The following is a 24,322-nucleotide window of genomic DNA, read 5'->3' on the forward strand; positions in this document are numbered from 1 at the left end:
GTTTGGTTTGGTTTGGTTTGGTTTGGTTTGGTTTGGTTTGGTTTGGTTTGGTTTGGTTTGGTTTTTTCTGAAGACAGCAACATTGCGTTCAGCTAGAAGGATTACTGTGAGTTAGTTTAGTTTGATTACATAGTTTCAGGACTGCATGGTTTCAGCCTTGGTGGTAGAGAGAGACCATCTCAAAAGCAAAGTTAGGCTGATATTTGAAAAGTCTATTATTGCCTACAGTAATAGAAAGAATTCTATAACAGTGAAGATAATTTTATTTTTAAATTTTGGAGGCTGGATATGGTAGTACATGCTTTTTATTCCAGCACTTAGAAGGCAGAGGTGAGTGAATCTCTTTGATTTTGAGGACAACTTGGTCTGCATACCAAGTTCTAGGCTAGCCAGGTCTACAAAGTGAAACCCTATCTCAAAAATGGGATGGGCAAGGACTTTAAATGGATATTTTGAAGTGTTTTTTTTTTTTTTTTTTGGTTGGTTGGTTGGTTGGAGGATTTTAGATATGTCTGTTCTGAAACAGGGTCTTTTGTAACTCAAGCAGGACTAGAATTCAATGTGTAGCTAAAGATGACTTTAAATTCCTGATCTTTCTGCCTGTCTTATTAAATGCTAAGGTACATGGGTGCCACCCTGTCTGGCTTTTGTAGATTTGTAAATGGCAATAAATACATCAGTAAACACATGAGAAGGTTCTCAGTATCACATCACTCATCACGGGACATCATGTAAATCAAAACCGCCTTTTTTTTTTTTTTTTGAAACAGGGTTTCTATGTGTAGCCTTGGCTGTCCTGGACTCACTTTGTAGACCAGGCTGACTTTGAATTCATAGAGATCCACTCTCCTCTGTCTTCCCAAGTGCTGGGATTATGGGCAGCATTATGGGATTATGTGGTGGTACACCACCACACCATCCAAAACCATTTTTTAACTATAGCACATGCCTGTAAAATCAACACTCAGGGCTAGAACTCTTTGTTGTTGTTTTTGTTTTTTAAACAAAGTCTCTCTGTGTAGCTCTGGCTGTCCTGGAATTCACTCTGTAGATAGCCTGGACTTGAACTCAGAGTCCTGCCTGCACCATCGCCACCTAGTTTAACCAGCATTCAGGATTATAGGTTCAAACACCAGGACAGCCTGGGCTACATGAAAACACACTCTCAAAAAAACAAACAAAAACAAAAGAGAATACAAATGTTTATTTCAGCATTATTCAAGATAGTGAATAAATAGAAACATAGATGCGTTGGGGAATGAGTAAACTAAGTGCGTGGGGTCTGCTTCCAGTGTTCTGACTCAGTTGTACTGACTTGTCCTACAACAGATGAACCTGTGTAGACCACAGGCACCACCTTGCAGGGGAGATTGTATGACTCGTTCATATGAAATGTCCAAAGCAGGCAAATCTATACAGGCAGGTGGTGGGTTTCTAGTTGCCTGGGTTTAGGGAAGCCGAGGAAAGGCATTGCGGGGTAATGAGCATGGAGTTCCCTTTTGGACTGATAACAGTGCTCTGAGAGTGAGTGCACCGTGATAGTGTCACAGTCTGATCAGTGGGTAAATTCACTGAACTACATGCACATGGACTGTGCCTTGGTGAGAACTTTCACAATCGCGTGAATTGTAGCATTGACTTTAGATAAAATAGCCGTATTTCATGTGCACTAGCTAAAACAGCCAGGTGATGATGGAGTGGACAGTGACAGACGTGGGCATTTCTGTCATCGGTGGTTCTGTTGCACAGCGCTTCTGGAAAGTAAGCATTTGCTCAAGTGCTTTAGCCTTGGCTCATTTTTAAATTGTGTGAATCAAGAGTAAGCTATTGCTGTACAAACTCAAATAGATGACGACGACCTCAAGTGTTGTAGGCCACCACCTGTCTCAGTGCTTCTGCAGACATGAGCACCGGCAGGCGTTTACTGCTTTTAATCTCTAGACCCTTTTCAGCACCTCCTGTTCTCCGTTCTTTGCTCTTTAAAGGTTTGTGTTTATTATTGTTAATGTGTTAAAAATGTGCCTGTGTGTGCGAATGTGCATTTACCTGCACTCAGAACTCAGAAGAGGTCACCAGGTCCACTGAGGAATAGTGACAAGTGGTTGTGAGCCGCCAGTGAGGGTACTAGAAACCAAACCAGGTCCTCTGCAAGAGAACTGTACCCTCTTAACCTCTGATCCTTCTCGAGTCCATGGTTTTTGTTTATGTGTCGTGTGCTTGGGCTGCATCTTATCATTGAACCAGGCTGTCCTAAAGATGCTGTAATCCTCCTGCCCTACTTTGTGTTTATATTGAGACAGGATCTAAATTGCTCAGGCTGTCCTAGCTTTTGTTCTGTAGCCACAGCAGGTCTTGAAGGTGCCATGGTCGTGCCTCAGTCTTTGAAGTACCTGAGTTTATTAGGCTCTGACACCAGACCCTGCTTTCCCTCAATATTTTGTTTTTCTCATTGGTATTGGGGATTGCACCCAGAGCCTTACACATGCTGTGCAGGCATGCTACAACTGAGCTGCATCTCCAGACTTTGAAATTGTTTTTCTCTAGAATGTTTTCCTACTTATGGTTTGAGGTCATTTCATTATTGCTTCCTTGGAAATTCCAATTCCTGTATCTTTAGAGGAATAAAGATTTACTCATTACAGTTCTTTTCTTCCACAGGTGATACTGGAGGCAGAACTCCAAAAGACCAGAAGGTGAGTTGGGTTGGGTGTAGGAGATGCAGACGAACAAAATCGGGCTGAAGGGGTAGATCAGTGGTTAAAGAGAGCATAGTGCTCTTCTAGAGGACTTGAGGTCAGTTGCAGCACCCATGTTGGGAGGCTTTCGGCTGCCTGTAACTTAACTCCAAGGGATCCAGTGCCCTCATCTTCCTCCTGCAGGTACCCCTAGAAGTGACATTTACTTACACAGTTAACAGACATAAAACATTATTAGAGCCAGGCCTGGTAGCTCAGGCCTTGAATCCCAGCACTGGGGAAGCTGCGGAAGGTGGATCTCTGGGCCTGCCTGTTCTATATAGAGTTCCAGGACAGCCAGGGCTCTGTAGAGAGACTGTGTCTCAAGAAAGCAAAGTAATAATGAGAAATAATGAATCTAGCTGAGCATGGTAGCACTTTAATCTCAGCACTGGGAAAGCAGAGACAGGGCAGGTGGATCTCAATGAATTTGAGGCTAGCCTGGTCTACATGGGGAGTTCCAGGCTAGTTAGAGCTAAAAAGTGAGGCTCTGTCTCAAAACCTTAGTGATAACAGTATGTGGCTAGAATGATAGCTATGTGTTTAAGAGCACGCAGACTCCTGGAAAGCGCCTGGGTTCTCGGCACCCACATGGTGTCTCATGACCTTCCACAACCCTAGTTCAGGGGATGTAATGTCCTGCCTGAAACACATTCCTGAAACAGGAAAACACTCATGCACATAATCTAAGAGATTTTTTTATTATCTCAGAAAACTTACAGTTACATGTTTGAAAGAACAAAGCATGAATTGGTCATTTGGTGCATGCTTGCCTAGCATGCAGGAAGCCTTGGGCTCAGTTCCAGCATGGTGTGTGCCTGTAATCCCAGCAGTCTAAAGAGAGGGAGGCAGAAGCCGGGCAGTGTGGCTCAGGCCTTTAATCCCAGCTCCCAGGAGGCAGAGGCAGGCGGGATCTCTGTAAGTTTTCAAGGACAGCCTGGTCTACAGAGTGAGTTCCAGGACAGCCAAAGCTACACAAAGAAAAGAGAGAGAGAGAGAGCAGAAGTTCAAGCTTGTCCTCAGCTACATAAGTTCAAAGGCTTGGGATACAGGTGACCCTATCTTTAAAAAGAAGAAAGAGGAGGAGGAGCAGGAGGAGGAGAGCTAGAGCCGTGTCTCCATGGTTCAGAGCAGAAGGACCCAGGTTCAATTCCCAGTACCCACATGGCAGCTCACAGCTGTCTGTGACTTTAATTCAGGGGATCCAACACCCTCATACAGATAACCAGGCAAAACACCAATGCACATAAAATAAAATAAAATGAAGATGCTTTTGATAGTGGTCATAAATTTTGGCTTGAACATAAAACTAATTAAAACTGACTAGTTTAGTTTCAGTGTATTCACCATGTAGTAAGTTACAGCTCCCTTGTAGACAATACAAGAATGCAGAAAGTTGCAGAATCTGCCTCTCTGGCCTCCAAATATAACTGAATCTTTTGATTATTAGACAGGTTCTTCACAGGAAGTGCTCTCTCCTGTTTGACTGACTGACTGACTTGGCAGTACTAGGGATAGAAGCCGGCATCCCTGTGCATGTTAGGCAGGTGCTGTCTCACTGGGTTCCTGGCCTTGTATTCCCTCTCTTGTACTTTCCTGCAGCTCCGTGAAGCTATGGCTGCCTTAAGAAAATCAGCCCAAGATGTCCAGAAGTTCATGGATGCTGTCAACAAGAAAAGCAGTTCTCAGGACCTGCATAAAGGTTAGTGTCGAGGAGTACCTGCATAGATGAGAGGTGAGTTCTATTGTACTTGCCAGCTTCTTGTAGCATGATTTCTATGTCCACAGTCCATCTGAGCTTGATTGTGTGATGTGGGGGCTCAGACGCTAACTGTTGTTGCTGTAGCTGTAATAAAGGACTAGCCAGCCGTGGTGGCACCTGTTGGTAGGATATTCCGAAGGAGTTAGAATTGTGGGGATGTTCGGTATTCAGGTTTCTCCTGTTAGCATAAACGGTTGAGTTGTCTTGTGTTTCTGTCTCTGTCCAAGAGTTCGGCAAAAGTGGTTAACGGTCACAGATTTCTTTTCTTAATTTCCCTAACTTTCATACTACCCTGTTTGTTTGTTTGTTTGTTTGTGATAGTGTTTTCTATCTCCCAGGCTGGCCTTGAACTTGATGTTTTGCAGAGGATCATCTTAAGCTTCTGATCCTCCTGCCTTCCCTACCTGAGTACTTGGGATTATAGGCATGAACTGCTATGCCATGTGTATGCCGTGCTGAGGTCCAAATCCAGGGCTTTGTGCAGGCTGTGCCCGCGCTCCACCAGCTGAGCTACATCCCATTCTACCGTGCTCCCCTCTTGACCTCTCCTTTCTCAATCTATAACAGCACTCTTTACAACAACTCTGTGTTTATAGGATCCTTGGGTCAGATGTCTGAAGAATTGAGCAAAGATGGGGACCTGATAGTCAACATGCGGATTCTGGGCAAGAAGAGGACTAAGACATGGCACAAAGGCACCCTCATTGCCATCCAGACCGTCGGTATGTCTGTTCAGCCTGGAGGAAGGACTGAGGAACGGTAGCCTGTCGGGGCTCCACTGCTGGTTTTTTCCAGAAGTCTTTGCTTTGTCTCCCGTGTTGCATTGAGGACTTACATAAAAAGTAGCAAACTTTTGTTTTTATTTTTCTATTTTTAATTTTCTGTCTTTTTTTTTTTTTTTTTTACACAGGGCTAGGAAAGAAATACAAAGTGAAGTTTGACAACAAAGGAAAGAGTCTGCTGTCTGGAAATCACATTGCCTATGATTACCACCCTCCTGCTGACAAGCTGTTTGTGGGCAGTCGAGTGGTGGCCAAATACAAAGATGGGAATCAGGTCTGGCTTTACGCTGGCATCGTAGCTGAGACCCCCAACATCAAGAACAAGTTCAGGTACCTGGACAGGGATTGTAGGTTGTTGGGGGCCAGGAACCGGTAGCACAGCGTCCTTCTGTTCATACTGTGGTCAAGATTTCACTTTTAACATTTGCATTCTTAGTCCCTATGGTCAGAAAGCCTTTCTCTTTTTTTCCATGTCTCATCTGTATTTATATATATATATATATATATATATATATATATATATATATATATTTATTTATTTATTTATTTATTTATTTATTTATTTATTAAAGACTTAGCTAAATATAGCTCAGGCTGCCATCACACTTCTTATCAGTCTCAAATTCATGAACCTCCTGCCTCTGTGTCTTGAGGCTGGGATTAGAGAACTGGCTCCTAGGCAACCCGGACTGGCCCTGGACTCACTATGTAGACAGGCTACTCTGGAATTATAAACGTCCTCCTGCCTCTACCTCCTGAGTGCTCAGATTATAGGTGTGTGCCACAATACCTTGAAGAACAAATAATTTTTAGAAAAGAGTCATGTTCTTGCTTAATATAAGGGAAAACAATCTTTGGCTGTAAATGAAAGACTGGACTAGTTTGTGACTCAGAGAATAGAAAGTGTGGTAGAGTACTCTATGAAAGTGTTCTCTCTACATCCATGTCTTTCTCCTTTTTCTGTTCCTTGCAGATTTCTGATTTTCTTTGATGATGGCTATGCGTCCTATGTCACTCAGTCAGAACTGTATCCCATTTGCCGACCATGTAAGTGTCCCCACACTGCTCCTCAACTCCCATTTCTTTTTCTGCTTGTTTTATTTAAGATATAAATTTCAAAGCCTGAATTCTGTTTCGGTGTTGTAGCTTGTTTGGAGACCTAGCACTTTCGGCTAATTTAGAGGTAGGCCTTCATAGCTAGAGTGGATGCTACAAGAGTCTCACTGACATTAGCATCTTAGACATGTGTTTTCATTTAATTTCTAAGACACTTAGGCTTCAAGAGTGCTGCTCTCATGTTTCACATTTCTTTTTTTTTTTCTCATTTATTATTTTACTCACTTTCCATCCTTGTAGCCCCTTCCCTCCTCCCCTTCCAGACCCATCCCCCCCCATGCTTCACATTTCTATTAGTGTTGTCTTCATAGAGCTTCTTATAGAAGCTCTGTGTGTGTTGATTAGCATGTGCACATACCAGAGGCCAGCTTTGAGTTTTGTTCCTCTGGTTGCTATGTTTGGTTTTCTTGTTAATGCTTTAGTTTATTTTATTTGTATGAGTGTTTTGCTTTCATATGTCTATGTGCATTTGAAACCCCTTGGATTGGTGTTGTGTCTGGCTCTGAGCTGCCATGTGGGTGCTAGTATTTGAATTGGCACTGCCATTTCAAGTGCGCACTCTCCCAGCCCGCTTTTTATGTACGTTCTAGGAGTCAAACTCAGATCTTCATGGTTGTAAAGCAGCCACATTACCAACTGTGCAATCTCCCCAGCCTTCATAACTTTTTATTTTACTTATTTTGAGACAGGGTTTCTCTTTGTAGTCCTGCTGGTCCTAGACCTTGAGCCTACAGTGACCCACCTGCCTCTACCTCCCACAGTTATTTTTAATCTCTTCATGTGTTATGCCTGTGCACTCACCTGTTAAGGCCAGGTGTGAAGACATCCATGTCTTCTATTATTTTCTTCCTTATTTCCTTGAAATAGGATCTCTCGCTGAAACAAACTCAACATTTTGGCTAGTTTAGCCAACCAGAGAGCTCTCAGTATTTACCTGTATCTATCTCCTAAAACTAGAGTTACAGGCACACATGGCTTTTTTCATGGCTATTGAGGATTCATATTCAAGTCCACATGCACACTTACATTGCAAGAGTTCTTATTAACTGAACTATCTCCCCGGATCCACAGTTGTTTTTAATTGCAGAACAATCAATTTCTGTTTATCATTGTTAACATGGAAATAAAGAGTCTTTGCATTTTTAAATTTCATGTTTGCATGTTCACATGTATGTAGGCCAAAGTCGACATTGAATGCCTTCCATAATTGCTATCTACTTTACTTACTGTTTATTAAGGCAGGGTTATTGGCTAAATCTGGAGCTTGCCAGCTCTAGCTAGCCAGGTCGCCTTTGGGATATTCTGTTTCTGCCTCCTGAATCTTAGGATTATAGGCAGTCGCCACACTGGCTCAGCTTTTCCATGGGTTCTGAGAATCTGAGTCTGATCATCATGCTTGCATGGCAAGTGCTTTATCTCCTGAGCCATGTCTCCTGTAGTCCAAGGTAGCCTTGAATTCTCTCAGTAGCCAATGCTGTTCTTGAATGCTGGGATTACAGGTACATGGCACCATTCATGACTCTATTTTTGTGTTTGACTGTGTACATGGTGAATGTGTTTGTGTGTGTGTATATATAAGCCAGAAGTTAATGTTAGCTGTCTAACATCATTTTCACCGTATGTCTTTGGACAGGGCGTCCCACTGAACCTGGTAGCTAGGCCAGGCTGGCTTGCTCGCTGCTGAGTGGGCCATTATCTTCTAGGGATTCACATTCCCCTCACAGTGCTAGAGTTGCAGGTGTATACTATGACACCCAGCCTTTGTGAGTGCTGAGTTAGGTTTGAGGATGGCTCAGCAGGTAAGAGTACTTGATACTCTTGGAGGAGATCCCAGTTCAGTTCTTAGCACTCATATTTGGCAGCTCACAGCTCTCTGTAATTCCAGTTCCAGAGGACCCAGTGCCCTCTTCTGATTTTTTGGGGGGACTGCACATACGTGATACACAAAAATACATACAGGCAAAATACTCATACCTACAATAAAAATAATAAATCTTTAAAAGAAATAAGATTTTTAGGGAATGAAAAAGGAAACAGGTTGAGGTGTAGCTCAGGGTGGAGAGCTCTTACTTTGCATATGGAAGGCTCTAGGCTTGATCGCCCCAGTATTGATAAGAAAAAGAAGCAAGCCAGGCAGTGGTGGTGTACGCCTTTGATCCGAACACTCGGGAAGCAGAGGCAGGGGGATCTCTGAAAGCTAGCCTAGTCTACAGAGTGAGTTCCAGGACAGCCAGGGCAAGGGAGGAAGGGAAGGAAAAGCAAACACAGTGATGTAGTGAGACCCTGCCTACAAAAAGAGGAAAGGAGCCAGGCGTGATTGCTCTTACCTTAATCCCAGCACTCTGGGAGGCAGAGGCAGGTGGATCTCTGTGAGTTCTAGGCCAGCCTGGTCTACAAAACAAGTCCAGGATAGCCAAGGCTACACAGAGAAACCCTGTCTGGAAACAGCATCAACAAAAAAAAGGGGTGGTGGTGGAGAGTAATTGTTTATGTTATAGTAGTTCACATCTGCTGGCTAGTAAGAGTCTCCATAAAGTGAAGTATCTATTTGTTTTACACAAACTGCTTAGGTTTGAGTATGGCATAATTTAGTATTTACCTAATTTGTATATGCATTTGCACATTATGCTCTGTACTTACAATGGTCTTAACCCTGGCATGGTGAAACACGCCTGTAATCACAGCACTCAGGGAGGTAGATGCAGGCGGATCTCTGTGAGTTTGACACCAGCTTAGTCTACAGTGAATCCAGAACAGTAAATGCTACATCAAGAAACCCTGTCTCGAAAAACTAAACAATGGCTGGAGAGATAGTCCAGAGGTTAAGAGCACTGGATATTCTTCCAGAGGTCCAAAGTTCAGTTCCTAGCAATCACATGGTGGCTCCCAAACATCTGTAATGAGATCTGGTGCCCTCTTCTGGCCTGCAGGCACACGTGCAGGCAGAATACTGTGTACATAATAAGTAAGTACATCTTTAAAAAAAAAAGTCTTGGTTTTACTTCCCTTGAGGTTACTTCCTTTTTTTTCTCTTTCAATTTTAGAAGTGCCACCCATTCTTCTCTTTCAAGCCATGTCTTTTCTGTCCTGAGCTGTGTTTCTTTCTTTTGAACAGTGAAAAACACTTGGGAGGACATTGAAGACAGCTCCTGCCGAGACTTCATAGAGGAATATATCACTGCCTATCCAAACCGCCCCATGGTACTTCTCAAGAGTAGCCAGCTTATCAAAACTGAGTGGGAAGGCACATGGTGGAAGTCTCGAGTTGAAGAGGTGGATGGCAGCCTAGTCAGGATCCTCTTTCTGGTAATGTTCTTCCGAAGAAGAGTTTGTGGTAAGATTAGGGGGCAGGTGCCAGTGAAATGACTCATGGGGTTAAAGGCACTTGCTGCCCAGCCTGATGATCAGAGGTGCCCATGGTATATATTCTTCACAAGAGACAGGATTGATTCTAACCCCAAACCTGCTTCTCTCCTTCCTTTCCTTCTGCCTCCCAGGATGACAAAAGATGTGAGTGGATCTATCGAGGCTCTACACGCCTGGAACCTATGTTCAATATGAAGACATCCTCAGCCTCTGCAATGGAGAGGAAGCAAGGGGGTCAACTCAGAACCCGTCCTAATATGGGTATGTCCTAAAAGATCCCTGGGGAACGGAAGAGACAGGGTAGACCAGCGAAGGAGAGTGCATATGGCAGCTGTCCTTTTATTTACTACTCACTCACTGGATAGAGTTATATGTCCAGAGTCTTTCTGTTAGTGCTGACGGGCGTGTGGAGCTGCCTCCACACTGCGGTGGCTCTGATTCATTCTAAATGTCCACATAAGTCCACACTTACGTGGACTTACAGTTGTGTTGGTGCACACCTGTGATCAGTTCCAGCATTTGGAAGACAAGTAGGAATAGCAGGTGTTCGAGACCGTCCATGATTAAACCAGTGTTTACCAGAATACCCCCTTACTGGTGTAAATAATAAAAACACATAATTCCAACACTTAGAAAATTGTCATTTTCCACTTTTGTGAATGAATACAGGCACGCACATGCCCAAATGCATATGTGCTGGGAGGACAATCTCAGCTTTAGAACTCATCTTCCTCCTTGTTTAAGCCAAGCTCTGTTGTTCATGGCTGCATCTGCAGGCGAGTTGCTCTGCACCCGGGATTCTCTGTTCTCCACCTCCTGTTTCCTTGCAGGTGTGCTGGGATTACAGACATGTGCTACCGTGCCTGGCTCTACATAGGTTCTGTGGATTTGAACTCAGGTTCTGATGCTTATGGCAGTGAGCCATTTCCACACCACATTTGCTGCATTTTTGTTGCTTCTGTTGTTGTTGTTTTGGTTTGGTTTTTGTTGTTGTTGGTGGTGGTGGTGATTGATTGGTTGACGGTATTTTTGGGACAGGATTCTTCTGTATAGTTCTGGCTGTCCTGGAACTCACTCTATAGACCAGGCTGGTCCCAAACTCACAGATCCACTTGCCTCTGCCTCCCAAGTGCTGGAACTAAGGGCATGCACCACCACTGCCCAGCCAGTTGCTGCATTTTTATATGGCAGTAGTTGATATGGTGTGTGAATAAGAGTATCTGACACAGCTGTCTCCTTCTCAGCACTGTTTTTGCTTTTCCTGTAGGTGCCGTGAGGAACAAAGGTCCTGTTGTTCAGTACACACAGGATCTAACCAGTCCTGGAACCCAGTTCAAGCCCATGGAGCCCCCACAGCCTATAGCTCTGCCTGCCCCACCTGCTGCACGTCCTCTTTCCCCCCAAGCAGCTGACACTGAGTGAGTGCTCGTCATTCTTTTTACTTCATTTTTTTTTTTTTTTAAACCACACATACATTTCTGAATCCTTACCATGTGGTCTCCTTTCAACCCTCTAGAAGCTCAGAAAGCCAGCTTTCTCAATCACGGAAGCAAGTGGCCAAAAAGAGCACGTCATTCCGGCCAGGGTCTGTGGGCTCTGGCCATTCCTCCCCTGCCTCGCCCACACTCAGTGACAGTGTACCTGCTGGGAAACTTGGGATCAACCAGACACAGAGGTAAGAAAAGCTCAGACCAGACGCTGTGGGCAGCTTGACAACAAGGAGTATGGTCGTACAGGGCCTTTAAGGGTCTTTACTTTAAAGTTACGTTACTGAGAAACTTGGACTTGAAAAGGCGACTTCTGAGAAGCTGGTAATAAGAATAGTTAGATTAAAACTAGTAGGTAGGGCTGCAGAGGTGGCTCAGCAGTTAAGAGCACTGGCTGCTCTTCCACAGATCCTGAGTTCAGGTCCCAGCAACCACATGGTGGCTCACAACCATCTGTAGTGAGATCTGGTGCCTCTTCTGGCCTGCAGGCATACATGCAGCAGAATACTGTATAGGTAATAAATAAATCTTTAAAAAATAATAAATAAATAAATAAAGCCAGGAGGTAGTACATATTTAATCCCACCACTTGGAGGCAGAGACAGGCAGATCTCTGTGAATTCTACAGAGTAAGTTCCAGGATAACCAGGACTACACAGAGAAACCCCGTCTGGGAAAACAAAAGAAAAAAAATAATTAAATTAGAAATTTCATATCCAAGAAACACGCTGTCATCAGAAAGTCATTTACCAAAACTTCTTGAATGTGGTACCATCATCATTGCTTCAGCAGAAAGGAGACATCATCATCTCTTCCTTGATGTTTAGGAGATAGCCAGGACACAAAGCACACAGAAGCTTTGGTAGAAGACTAGACTGTACTTCCATAACATAAGCTACGCATTAGGGAAAAGTGCTCTGTTGAGCTGGAGAGGTGGTTGGTGAACTGCCTGTGACTAAGCAGGGAGCGTCACCGAGCCCTTGCTTGCTTGGTGAGGTAAAGGAGCCATCACTGTTCCTTAGCATACAGCACAGAGCTTGCTACGTGCATTGCTGCACGCCTGTAACCCCAGTTCTTGGGAGGATAGAGTAGAGGATTGCAAGCTGCAGGATAGCCGTGCTGTATGACGAGAAAAGAAAAAACCAGCTATATGAAAGGTGAGAGAAATGGCTCAGTCTGTTGGAGGAGGGAGAGTTGTGCAGCAGAGAGGCATGTTACCTTCTGACCTGGTATTTTGCATTCCATTTGCAGATCACCTTTTGCCTCAGTAACATCTACCCCAGCCCCTGCAGCCCCTGCAGGGCCTCTGGCTCCTCCAGCCTTCCATGGCATGTTAGAGCGGGCACCAGCTGAGCCCTCCTACCGTGCCCCCATGGAGAAGCTTTTCTACTTACCTCATGTCTGCAACTCTGCTTGTCTGACCCGGATCAGACCCATGAGGAGTGAACAGTACCGGGGCAAGAACCCTCTGCTAGTTCCACTGCTGTACGACTTCCGGAGGATGACAGCCCGGCGTAGAGTTAACCGCAAGATGGGTTTTCATGTCATCTATAAGACACCCTGTGGCCTCTGCCTTCGGACAATGCAGGAGATAGAACGCTACCTTTTTGAGACTGGCTGTGACTTCCTATACCTGGAGATGTTCTGTTTGGACCCATATGTTCTTGTTGATAGAAAGTTTCAGCCCATTAAGCCTTTTTACTATATTTTGGATATCACCTGTGGCAAGGAAGATGTACCCCTGTCCTGTGTTAATGAGATTGACACAACTCCCCCGCCCCAGGTGGCCTACAGCAAGGAGCGCATCCCTGGCAAGGGGGTTTTCATTAACACAGGCCCTGAATTTCTGGTTGGCTGTGACTGCAACGATGGGTGTCGGGATAAGTGAGTTGGTGGGGTGTGCAGGGATTGCTGTTTTTGCCTTCATCTTTTTACCTCTTATTCTTCTTTATTTGTATTGCTTTTCCTATCTTCCTCCTCTTGCAGCTAGACTTTTGCTAAGGCCACTATGAAATACAGATATAGAAACTGGGTGTAATAGCACATACCTGTAATTTCAGCAGTTGAGAAGCTGACGCAGGAACATCTTGAGTTCTGGGTCAGCTTGGGCTTTATAACAACTTTGAAGGTAGGTTGGGCTATGCTACATAGTGAGATCTTACTGAAAAATAAGAGAGAAAAGAAAGTCATGAGGTAAGGAGCCAGGATCTAACAGTCTGTTACTGTCCCATGAGTGCTCCTGAGAATGTGCATTCCTTTCTCTGTTCTGTCTCCTCTTGCCTTGTCTGTCCCTGCTTTTCTTAAACTTCTGTCCCTGCATTCAGTGATTTGATTCTCTACATCCACTCTAATCTCACTGTATTTAGCTCTTTCTTTTTTCAAACAAAAAATGAAATTTCGCTACCATTACCTTATCTCTATCCTTTGTTGTTTATTGAGGGCATGGGGGGCTACAGGGAGTCCCTGATGATTGAGAGTAAGCCCTTGAATGTCCCTTGCAAGGGAAAGGGTTTTCATAACCAAGTACTGCTGAAAAGTATGTTTTGTTTTGGTTTGCTTTGGTTTGGTTTGCTTTGGTTTGGTTTTTTGCCAAGTGATAGTGGAGCATGCCTTCAGTCCCAGCACTCATGAGGCAGAGGCAGGCAGATCTTTGAGTTCAAGGCTAGCTTGTTCTACAGAGTGAGTTCCAGGACAGCCAGGGCTAAGAAACCCTGTCTCAAAAAAAAAAAAAAAAAAAAAAAAAAAAAAAATTAAAGAAAAAAAAAGTGTGTCCTTTGGTTCCACCTTGCCCACAGTAGGGCATATTTCATACTCAGCATAGCCCCTGGAGGCCAGAGCCTTTCTGTGTTTGACACATTTCGGGCAATCCTTGGCAGAAAGGTCACTCACTACGGCAAGTCTACTTCTTTGCCACACATGGGACACTTTGGGCGTTGCAGAGCCTAGCCTCGACAAGTGGCTGCAGTTAGGAGGCCATAAGCTGTGGACCCTGGGCTCAGCTTTGGTTTAAGACAGTCTCGTGTTGCTCAAGCTGGCCTGGAGCTCACTGTGTAGCAGAGGGTAGCAGCTAACTCCTGACCTCCCCATCTCCATGTCGCAAGTGCTGAGGGACAGGTGTGCATTGCCGTCCAGCTCCACCTTCCTGGATCTCAGGAAAGTCAGCTCTGCTTGTCACCCTCTCTCCACAGATCCAAGTGTGCCTGCCATCAGCTAACGATCCAGGCCACGGCCTGCACTCCAGGGGGTCAAATCAACCCCAACTCTGGCTACCAGTACAAAAGACTAGAAGAGTGTCTGCCCACAGGGTAAGTAGTGAGGTTGGTGAGACCCTCAGATAGAGGAGTACATTCTTGTTTTTCTGTTTGTAAGAACCATTGGAAACCTAAGGATTATTCTGATGTGATGATGCATGCTGTGATTTCAAACTTTGGCCAACTGTTGCCATAGGGAGACTGAAGCAAGAAGATAGGTTCAGACCCATCTGAGCTATAATAGCAAAATCCTGTCTCAAAAAATAATCTTCTTATACAGAAAACTTAGAAGGACGTGATAGCAGATGCTTGAAATCCCAGCACTTAGGAGGTGGGTGTAGAGGGATTGCTCGATTTCTAGGTCAGCTTGGGTTATGCAGCAAGACCTTGTGTAGAAAACAGAAGAACTGGGGCTGGCAGTGTCAACAGTTAAGGGTACTTGTTGTTGCAGAGGACCTGGGTTTGATTCCAGCATCTCCATGGTAGCTTACGACCACCTGTCACTCCAGTTCCAGAGGATCTGGCATACACATGGTGCACAGACATGCATGCAAACAAAAAAGAAAAAAGCCAGGGCTGGAGAGATGGCTCAGCCATTAAAGAGCACAGGCTCTTTATACTGTACCTCTAGTGCTTAGGAGACTGAAGCAGAATAATGGCAAATTCAAGGCCAGTCCAAACTACAGCATGAGACCTTGGGTCAAAAAACAGCAAAAGTCAGGGATTGTAGTAAATGCCTGTTAACTTAACACTCAAAAGTACCATCAGGCTCTTTCCAGCCAGCACCAAGCAATGGACATCTCTTGGGACAACTGACATAAGTGTCGACCAGTGCTAAGAGAAAGCCCTAAAACAAGAAGTGGAAGGGGTCCCTGCTGCCAACACGAAAATTGGCCCTTGTTGCATACACTCAGTCTGAGTTTGAGAAGGCAATCAGAAGTACCGTGCCCTGAGACTGGATGTGGGAGCTTTTCCTGGGGCTCTTAGTGTTGTACTCAAACAAGGATCATTGATGTTGTCTCCAATGCATCCAGTAACGAGCTTATCCGCACCAAGACCCTGGTGAAGAACTGCGCTGTGCTTATTGACAGCACAACGTACCGACAGTGGTACAGGGCCCCCTGGGCCACAAGGAGGGGCCCAAGCTGACTCCTGAGGAGGAAGAGATCTTAAACAAAACAACAACAAAGAAAATTAGAAGAAATACGATGAGAGGAAAAAAGAATGCTAAAACCAGCAGTCTCCTGGAGGAGCAGTTCCACAGCTCAAGCTTCTCACCTGCATTGCCTCAAGACCGGCCAGTGTGGCCAAGCAGATGGCTATGTGCTAGAAGGCAAAGAACGGAAGTTCCAGCTGAGGAAGATCAAAGTCCGGAAAGGCAAATAAACCATCGTTCAGAGCTCATGTAATAAGGTTTATTGTTCTCTATAAAAAGAGTACCATCAGGATCAAGAATACAAGGCCATCTTTGGCTGTGCAGCTGATCCAAGGACAAGACATGCTATGTGAAAGTATTACCCTGTCCAAAGGGACTGAAAAATTAAAAAAGAAATTAATGAAAAATTGGAGGGCTGAGAGTGTTGCTTGGTGCAGTGCTTGCCTAGTGCTCATGCAGTGGCAGGTTTGGTTCACAGCACTGAATAAACGTGGCTCATGCTTGTAAGGCCTGAGATCAACCATTCAACATAGTGAGTTTGAGGCCAGCCTAGTCTACATGAGACCCCACGTAAAACTACAACAAGAAAAAGTGTAGAAATTTTAAAATACCAAAACATATATTGGAATGCTGGGCCTGGTAGTGTGTGCCTTTAATCCCAGCACTAAAGAGGCAGAGATGGGGGGTCATCTCTGTGAGTTTGAGGCCAACATTGTCTACAGAGTAAGTTCCAGAACAGCCAGAGCTCCACAGAGAAAGCCTGACTTGAAAAAAACAAAAAGTATATGTATAGGAAACATTTGGTTATTGGGTAGTTTTGCTTTTGTTTTCTCCTATTTGGAGTTAGGGATAGAACCCAAGGCATTGTGTCCCTGTGGTGGTGTGAATGAGAATGGTTCCACCCAGGTAAGGAATAGGAGGTGTGTCCTTGTTGAGTGTTGTGAAAGCCCACACCATTCCTGTTAGTGCTCCCTCCCCCCACACCCCACGCCCTCTCTCTGCCTCACACTTGTAGATCAGGTGAAAGCTCTCAGCCGCTGCTGCCCCAGTGCTGTGCCTGCCTGCCTGGTGCCATGCCTAATGACGTGATGGTTCTGGACTCACCTTTAAAGTAGTAGCCCCCAACTAGATGCTTGCTTTTATAGGTTGAGTTGTTCATGGTGTCTCTTCATAGCAATAGAAAAGTAACTAAGATAACCACTGAACTACATATCCAGTCCTACACGAAACAGACTTTTTGGTTCTTTTTGAGACAGGGTCTCCCATCTGTAGCCCAGGCTGCCATTAAAACTAACCAGCTATCTGGCCTGGCCTCCCATGTACTAGGATTACATGCCTGTACCATATAGTAAAAATATTTCTGAATAAGCACAAATATATGTCATTCATCTACAGGTGAATTTCATTCTAACCATTGAGAAAGAAAATACTATCTAGCTATTCCCTTCTTGGTTCTTTTTCTTTGAAGTGTTTATACCCATTACTTCCTGGATCCGGTTCACTGTTTTTCAGCCTATCTCTGGGGTTTTTGTATAGAAGATGTGTTCTTGGCACTCAGCTGCTTTTGTTTGGCTGTCTTTAACCTTGATTTCTCAGTTTCAGTCTCCCGACTTGAGCCTGTCCCTGGGCACCTGAAAAGTAGGCCTTCTCCCTCTGGGAATTTGTTTTGTTTTGTTTGTTGACTATGGTCTCAGGATCCAGGCTAGCTTCCAGCTGACTATACAGCTAACGATGACCTTGAACTTCTGGCCTGCCTCTACCTCAAGTGCTGGAATTACAGGCCTTTACTATATACCTAGTATATAGGCTGTCTTCACTCTCCTGATCTCTTTTGTAGCACCACGTTTGTATTTTTGTAAGTATTTCTAACAACTTTGTTGACTCAATTTTGCTTTTTTCTCCTTAGAAAAGTAACCAAGATAACCACTTAACTACATACCCAGTCCTACCTGGGTATGTATACATAATAAATAAATAAATAAATCAACTGCCCAGTAAACTGCCTGGGCCCCTGTCCCTCTCCTGTACACATTGTATCACTAGGCATTACCTAGTACAGTGTTACAGAGTAAACACTGGAAGACATTTTGAGGGATGAATAAATAAATGATACTTATAGCTGCTCTGAAGGTCTCCTGTGCTGGTAAGGAACATAGTTACATGAATACCCTCCTAACTCTCAGGATTCTTCCCTAGCTCCCCTGGCCTGGAGCTCACTGTGTAGACCAGACAAGCCTCAGACTCACTGAGCTCTATCTCCCACCTCTGGAGTGCTGAGATTAAAGACATGTACCTCTACACCCAACAGGCTTTTAAGGAACACTCAGTGAAGCTGTTCCCTAGAGAGGTGATGATATATAATGTTCAGTTTCTGAAAACTTCTTGAACTATAATCTTGTTAGCACTTTTTTCTCTATATCACAGTAATCCCACTCAGGGTTTTTGTTTGTTTGTTTCTTGTTTCTAAGATTTATTTATTATGTATACAGTATTCTGCCTGCATGTATGCCTGCAGGCCAGAAGAGGGCACCAGATCTCATAGATGGTTCTGAGCCAGCATGTAGGGATTGAACTAGGACCTCTGAAAGGGCAGACAGTACTCTTAACTTCTGAGCCAGCTCTCCAGCCCAGGGTTTTGTTGTGGTGGTTTTCTTTTGAGATAAGGTTTAGCTCTGGCTATCCTGGAACTCACTCTGTAGACCAGGTTGGCCTCAAACTCAGAGCTCCCCCTGCATCTGCCACAAATGATTTTTTTTTTCTTTAGTTGTTGAATTGGGAATATGAGGTCAAAATTACTATGACCAATTTTATTGTTATATTCCCAAGGTTTGACACAGCTTCTTTTCTAATAAATGTATACTAACAGTTCAGCATAGTGGTACATATCTTTAATCCCAGCACTTGGAAGGCAAGTGAATTTATGGGTTCTAGAAAGGCCTGGTCTATGTACTGAGTTACGGGACATCTAGGGCTATGTAGAGAGACCTTGTCTCCAAAAAAAGAAAGTAAAGAAAAACAGTATTTCCTGACTATCAACTTTATCCTAACAAAAGAATTGTACCAACATTATTAAAGTTTTCCTATTCCCTTTTGGTATATGTTACCTGGCTTCTACTTATCTTCTGTGTTTGTTTCTAAGTGGCAGGCTCTTGTTTGTTGGTTTTTGTATTTTGGCATGGGGCAGGTATGCAGAGGTCAAAGGACAACTTGTAGATGTTAGTTCTTTCCTTCCACCACGTGGGCTCAAGGGGTTGAACTCGGGTCATCAGACTTGGCAGCAAGTGCCTTTACTGCTGAGCTAGCTCCCCTGCTTGTATCAGTTGAAATAAAAAGTTATATCTGTAGTCTGATTCACCTCAGTGTTTGCTAATCCTTTCTCCAAGAGGCGGGCATATTCTGGTACTCATTATGCACAGTATTACTGTGGTCATCTTTGTGAATTACTTTCCCCTCTGAATCCCATCCCTGGTCTTTATTTTCGAAAGGTCCAAGAACACAGATGGATCATTCCAAAAATCTAGCCACTCAGGCCATTACCTTCTTCATGATCTTTCTTGTTTGCTTTGGTTTCCGAGACAGGGTTTCTCTGTTTAGCCTTGGCTGTCCTGGACTTGCTTTGTAAACTAGGCTGGCCTTGAACTCACAGAGAACCACCTGCCTCTGCCTGCCTGAGTGCTGGGATTGCAGGCTTGCGCCACCACGCCCAGCTGACTTCATGATCTTTACTCGTGGCATGTTTTTACAGATGTCAGTACCCTAGTGATTGTGTTATTGATTGTATTCTAACCTCCCAGGGTTTACGAGTGTAACAAGCGCTGCAAATGTGACCCAAACATGTGCACAAATCGGTTGGTGCAGCATGGACTACAGGTTCGACTACAGCTATTTAAGACACAGGACAAGGGCTGGGGTATCCGCTGCTTGGATGACATTGCCAAAGGCTCTTTTGTCTGTATATATGCAGGTCAGTGATAAAAGCGGAGGGTTATTTCCCCTGGGGTTTGGGACATTTTAGGTCAGGAACAAGTTAAACATAGCAAAGTACTAGCGGGCATGGTAGTAGTACATGTCTATAATCTAAGCACTCAGAAGGTGAAGGCAGAAAATTTGAGAGTTGGGGGTAACCTGGTCTACATACCCAGTCTCTGCCTCAAAAAACTGTTTGAGGAGTGGAAATACAGCTCAAGAGAACAATGTGTACTTACTTTGCAGGAGACTCTGGATTCAGTCCCTGAAAGAACGGATGAATGAATGAAGTGTCCGACAGTTGAACTGAGAATGAGAGGATATGGGGTTTCTTTTACGAAGGACATAAGTGGTGCTTCTGTGTGGCAGACTAGAGAGGGACAAGGTGCTTTCTAAACAGTGGAAGAGGGTCAAATCTGGCTATTGATGTTTCAGTGAGAAACCTTGTTTCCATTCCATTGTACCTTTTTCCCAGAGATATTTTAGCATAGCTAGGAAGTATCAAGGACCTTAAAAGAAAAAAAAAAAAAAAGGGAAGGGCAGGGCAAATGACAGGCTACAGTGACAATGTTCACATGGAGAAAGCAAAGGTAGTGTCTAAAGTGAGCCCATAATGCAGGCTTTACCCTGCTAGTGGGTATGGTACTAATGGTTCAGTTCTCTTTATTCTCAGGCAAAATCCTGACAGATGACTTTGCAGACAAAGAAGGCCTGGAGATGGGTGATGAGTACTTTGCAAATCTGGACCACATTGAAAGTGTGGAGAACTTCAAGGAAGGATATGAGAGTGATGTTCCCACTTCCTCTGATAGCAATGAAGTAGATACGAAGAACCAGGAAGATGGCAACAGCGGTTCAGAGGACCCTGAGGAATCCAATGATGACAGCTCTGATGACAACTTCTGTAAGGATGAGGACTTCAGCACCAGTTCAGTGTGGCGGAGCTATGCTACCCGGAGACAGACACGGGGTCAGAAGGAGAACGGACTGTCTGAGATGGCCTCCAAGGACTCCCGCCCTCCAGACCTTGGGCCTCCACATGTTCCTATCCCTCCCTCAGTATCTGCAGGGGGCTGCAATCCACCTTCTTCTGAAGAAACACCCAAGAATAAGGTGGCCTCATGGCTGAGCTGCAATAGTGTCAGTGAGGGTGGATTTGCTGACTCTGACAGCCGGTCCTCCTTCAAGACTAGTGAAGGTGGAGATGGGCGTGCTGGGGGAGGCCGGGGAGAGGCTGAAAGGGCCTCCACCTCAGGACTGAGCTTCAAGGATGAAGGAGACAGTAAGCAGCCTAAGAAAGAGGTAAAAATGGTGAAAGCATTTAAGAGCAGCCACACTCCCCTCAAAAAATTATTTGCTTTCATTTGTGGCCCTGGAGGTATAAAGATACGTCTGCTGACAGCCATCCCAGCTGGCCCCTCCCAAGGCAGTGTAGACATTACCATGGCAATGCTCTCCAACATTGCTGCAGATGAAGGTTGGGGTAGGGGTCACCTCATTCAAGACTTCATCTCAAACCAAAGAAAGAACTGATTCTAAGTGAGGGTTTGTTGCTTTTGTTTTGCTTTTCGTTGCTGTTTTTATTTAGACAAGGTCACAGTACAATCCAGGTTGGCCTGAAATTTGCTATTACAAGTATATCTTTGGTGTTGAAACATTTCCCCATTACAGGTCCTAAAACTGTTGGGTCCATGGAACAATATGCTCACAGTGCTGTTGTCTGTGGCCTGTTATTGGGAAAGGTTAGGGCCCTTGCCGGGGAGTCTACTGTGGAGAATATGCTCTCAGTTCACAGAGTGATTTCCCCAAATCACCTACTTTGCTGCCTGCACCTCTTACTGGCTTGCATTAATGTTGTCTTACCTTGGACCATGAAAGCATTTAACCTTTCACTTGTTCTTCCCAGGACACTGATGACCGAAACAAGATGTCAGTGTAAGTGCTTGCTTTTTGGCCGTTCTAAGTCTGCCCTCTCCTTTCAAGCTAACAAAAGAAGCCTAAGAAACAGCCAGTAAGCTAACTCTCCTTCTTTGCTCTTCCCGTAGACTTACTGAAGGCATTCAGAATCATGGACACAATCTTCCCATGACGTCTGAAGGGCTTTGCCGACCAGCTAGTAAAATTCCTTTGCCCCAAAACCGGCGACTTGTGGCTTCTACTCAGTTAAACACGGATGTGAGTAGCCTCCTTAAACTCACCCTGCCTTGTTTTCTTCAGTCCAAGGAGAGGCCCTGTAACAGCCCTACTTCACCTTCTCATGACTGTTACGTCCCTTCTTTCTCTGGCCTTGACTTTGTGTGGTATTCTCCAGCATCTAAATATCTGCCACCTTTTGCTAAAACACGGGTAAAAGTAAGAACTTGAAGCTGCCTTTCTATTAGCTCTTCTTCCTTCTTCACACCCTTGTCTTCCCAGGATATCCTGACACTGTCGAGCAGTACAGAAAGTGAGGGGGAAAGTGGAACCAGCCGAAAGCCCACTGCTGGCCAGACTTCAGCCACAGCCGTTGACAGTGATGACATTCAGACCATCTCTTCTGGCTCTGATGGCGATGACTTTGAGGACAAGAACTTGTCTGGTAGTCTGAAAATGTTTGGAGAATAGTAGGAAGAAACAGGAAAGTAGGAAAAACATTTTTCATAGAAGGAAATAATTCATATCCTAAGAGTTGGACAGACTTCCCTACTCAGCTAAACTGATATGTGCCCTTTCTTCCCTATACCCCTCCTTCTCTTCAGCTCTTTAGTTCAACAGATCTAATCATGCTTTTAATAGAGTGTGACTAAAAAGCTTATCATGGTGGCCTAAACCTGTAATTCACAACCTGGGAAGCTGAGACAGGAGGTTCATGGGTTTGGTCCTCCCAGCCTCTCTGCGCTCACCTACCCCACTCCCCCACCAAGACAGGGCTTCTCTGTGCAGCCTGGAAGTCGATCTGTAGACCAGGCTGGCCTTGAACTCTGCCTCCCAAGTGCTGGGATTAAAGGCTTGCACCCACCATTCCTGGCTGGTGATTAGGGTCTTAGCCTGAAGTTTGCTAGTTTTTGCTCTCCCTGAACTGCAATGAGTGGAATAAAAATTTGAGAAGTGGGGCATGGTGCTAACATCTGTGATCCCACCCTTGGGAGAAAAGGGGACTGGGAGATCAGTTTGAAAGCTGCCTGGGTTAAAGTGAAGGAGGCAGAATGGCTAGTTTAAATTGGGATAATCCCTGACCGCATATTTTTTTCTGCTTTCCAGGACCAACGAAGCGCCAGGTGGCAGTAAAATCAACCCGAGGCTTTGCTCTTAAATCAACCCATGGAATTGCCATTAAATCAACCAACATGGCTTCCGTGGACAAGGGGGAGAATGCCCCAGTTCGTAAGAACACCCGCCAGTTCTTTGATGGTGAAGAGTCTTGCTACATCATTGATGCCAAGCTTGAAGGCAACCTAGGCCGCTACCTCAATGTAAGACTCTAAAACTCCTTTATTAAGATTTATTTACTTGTGTATGAGTGTTCTATCTTCCTGTATATCTCCATGACAGAGGAGAGCCTCAGATCCTATTACAGGTGATTATGAACGACCATGTGGTTGCTGGGAGTTGAACTTAGGACCTCTGGAAGAACCAGTGTTCTTAACCTTTGAGCCATCTCTCCAGCCCCCAGCTCTGAACCACGTCCATTGCCCTCAAATTCCTAAGATACTGTATAAGCCCACCTTTGTTTATAAGTAGATTTCAAAGAGTGAAGTAGCTTTCTTTCAAAATATCACTGCTATAATGTTTAATCAGGTAGAGACTAGACACCATTTTTCTTTGAATTCTCACATAGCTTGATGTTTCCCTGGTCAAATGACTGTCATCTTTAAACTTACAGCACAGTTGCAGCCCCAACCTGTTTGTCCAGAATGTCTTCGTGGATACTCATGATCTTCGCTTCCCTTGGGTGGCCTTCTTTGCCAGCAAGTAAGGGGGATAATGAGGAAGGGGGCAAGCTTCATGCAGTTCTAGGGGAGCCCCTTCCTTTACAGTCAAGCTTTACCTTTCCCTTCTAAGCTCTAACCTCAAGTGCCTGTGTTACTGCTGCCTTTACCACATCCTCTTCTTCTTCCCTCTTCAGGAGAATCCGGGCTGGAACAGAACTCACTTGGGACTACAACTACGACGTAGGCAGTGTAGAAGGCAAAGAGCTGCTGTGCTGCTGTAAGGCCAATAAATGCAGAGGGCGTCTTCTGTAGAGGAAAGTCCTCTTGTAACTTTGAGAACCCCCAGCTCCTTTCCCCAGGAACTGGGTCTGACTGTTGAACTCTGACCCCAAGTCTCTGGTCTAGCTTCTCCCCAGCTCCTACTAGGTAGAAATGGGGATTCTGGATCAGGACTTTGCCAGCGTGGTGCTAGTAGGCACTGGAGTGGGGGGACATGACCACTCTAGCCTTAGCCTGAGGTCCTTCTCATCCTTTGTTTTGTTCCTGTATTCATGACTCATATGGCAGTATCGTGTATCTGCTATCCCTGGTTTGTATGGTTTCTTCAAAGTCTTTTAACAAGATGATAAAATAGAGATTGTGATTTGTTTTCTCTCCTCAGTCCCTATCCTAGTGTTCAGGGAGAGTCCATTTTCCCACTGGGCAGCTATCAGTAGTCTTACACCTCTATTTTATTTTCCCTGTGTAATTTTCAACAACAACAAAAAAAGTTATATAACCCATGAGGAAG

General features: G+C 44.6%; 1 protein-coding gene and 1 pseudogene across 3 annotated transcripts in view; both read left to right on the top strand.

Moving 5' to 3' along the window:
• The window catches only part of Setdb1 (SET domain bifurcated histone lysine methyltransferase 1), a 36,078-nt gene extending 11,911 nt beyond the window's left edge, over nt 1–24,167 (top strand). For all 3 annotated transcript variants that reach the window (XM_055603657.1, XM_055603658.1, XM_055603659.1), the window contains exons 4-22: nt 2,659–2,693; nt 4,338–4,437; nt 5,094–5,219; nt 5,408–5,609; nt 6,253–6,326; nt 9,511–9,701; nt 9,893–10,022; nt 11,029–11,179; nt 11,278–11,436; nt 12,500–13,132; nt 14,437–14,553; nt 19,450–19,619; nt 20,295–20,923; nt 21,528–21,556; nt 21,667–21,796; nt 22,037–22,199; nt 22,862–23,073; nt 23,484–23,572; nt 23,727–24,167. In XM_055603657.1, coding sequence (XP_055459632.1) covers nt 2,659–2,693; nt 4,338–4,437; nt 5,094–5,219; nt 5,408–5,609; nt 6,253–6,326; nt 9,511–9,701; nt 9,893–10,022; nt 11,029–11,179; nt 11,278–11,436; nt 12,500–13,132; nt 14,437–14,553; nt 19,450–19,619; nt 20,295–20,923; nt 21,528–21,556; nt 21,667–21,796; nt 22,037–22,199; nt 22,862–23,073; nt 23,484–23,572; nt 23,727–23,844 — 3,458 coding nt within the window. In that variant the 3' untranslated portion in view covers nt 23,845–24,167. The remainder of the gene's footprint in view (nt 1–2,658; nt 2,694–4,337; nt 4,438–5,093; nt 5,220–5,407; nt 5,610–6,252; nt 6,327–9,510; nt 9,702–9,892; nt 10,023–11,028; nt 11,180–11,277; nt 11,437–12,499; nt 13,133–14,436; nt 14,554–19,449; nt 19,620–20,294; nt 20,924–21,527; nt 21,557–21,666; nt 21,797–22,036; nt 22,200–22,861; nt 23,074–23,483; nt 23,573–23,726) is intronic.
• LOC129673838 (40S ribosomal protein S8-like) lies at nt 15,233–16,242 on the top strand (annotated as a pseudogene).
• Nucleotides 24,168–24,322: the final 155 nt, after the last annotated feature.

This window comes from Psammomys obesus, unplaced genomic scaffold, assembly GCF_907164565.1.
Source record: "Psammomys obesus unplaced genomic scaffold, mPsaObe1.curated_primary_1811, whole genome shotgun sequence".
NCBI classification, from domain to species: domain Eukaryota; kingdom Metazoa; phylum Chordata; class Mammalia; order Rodentia; family Muridae; genus Psammomys; species Psammomys obesus.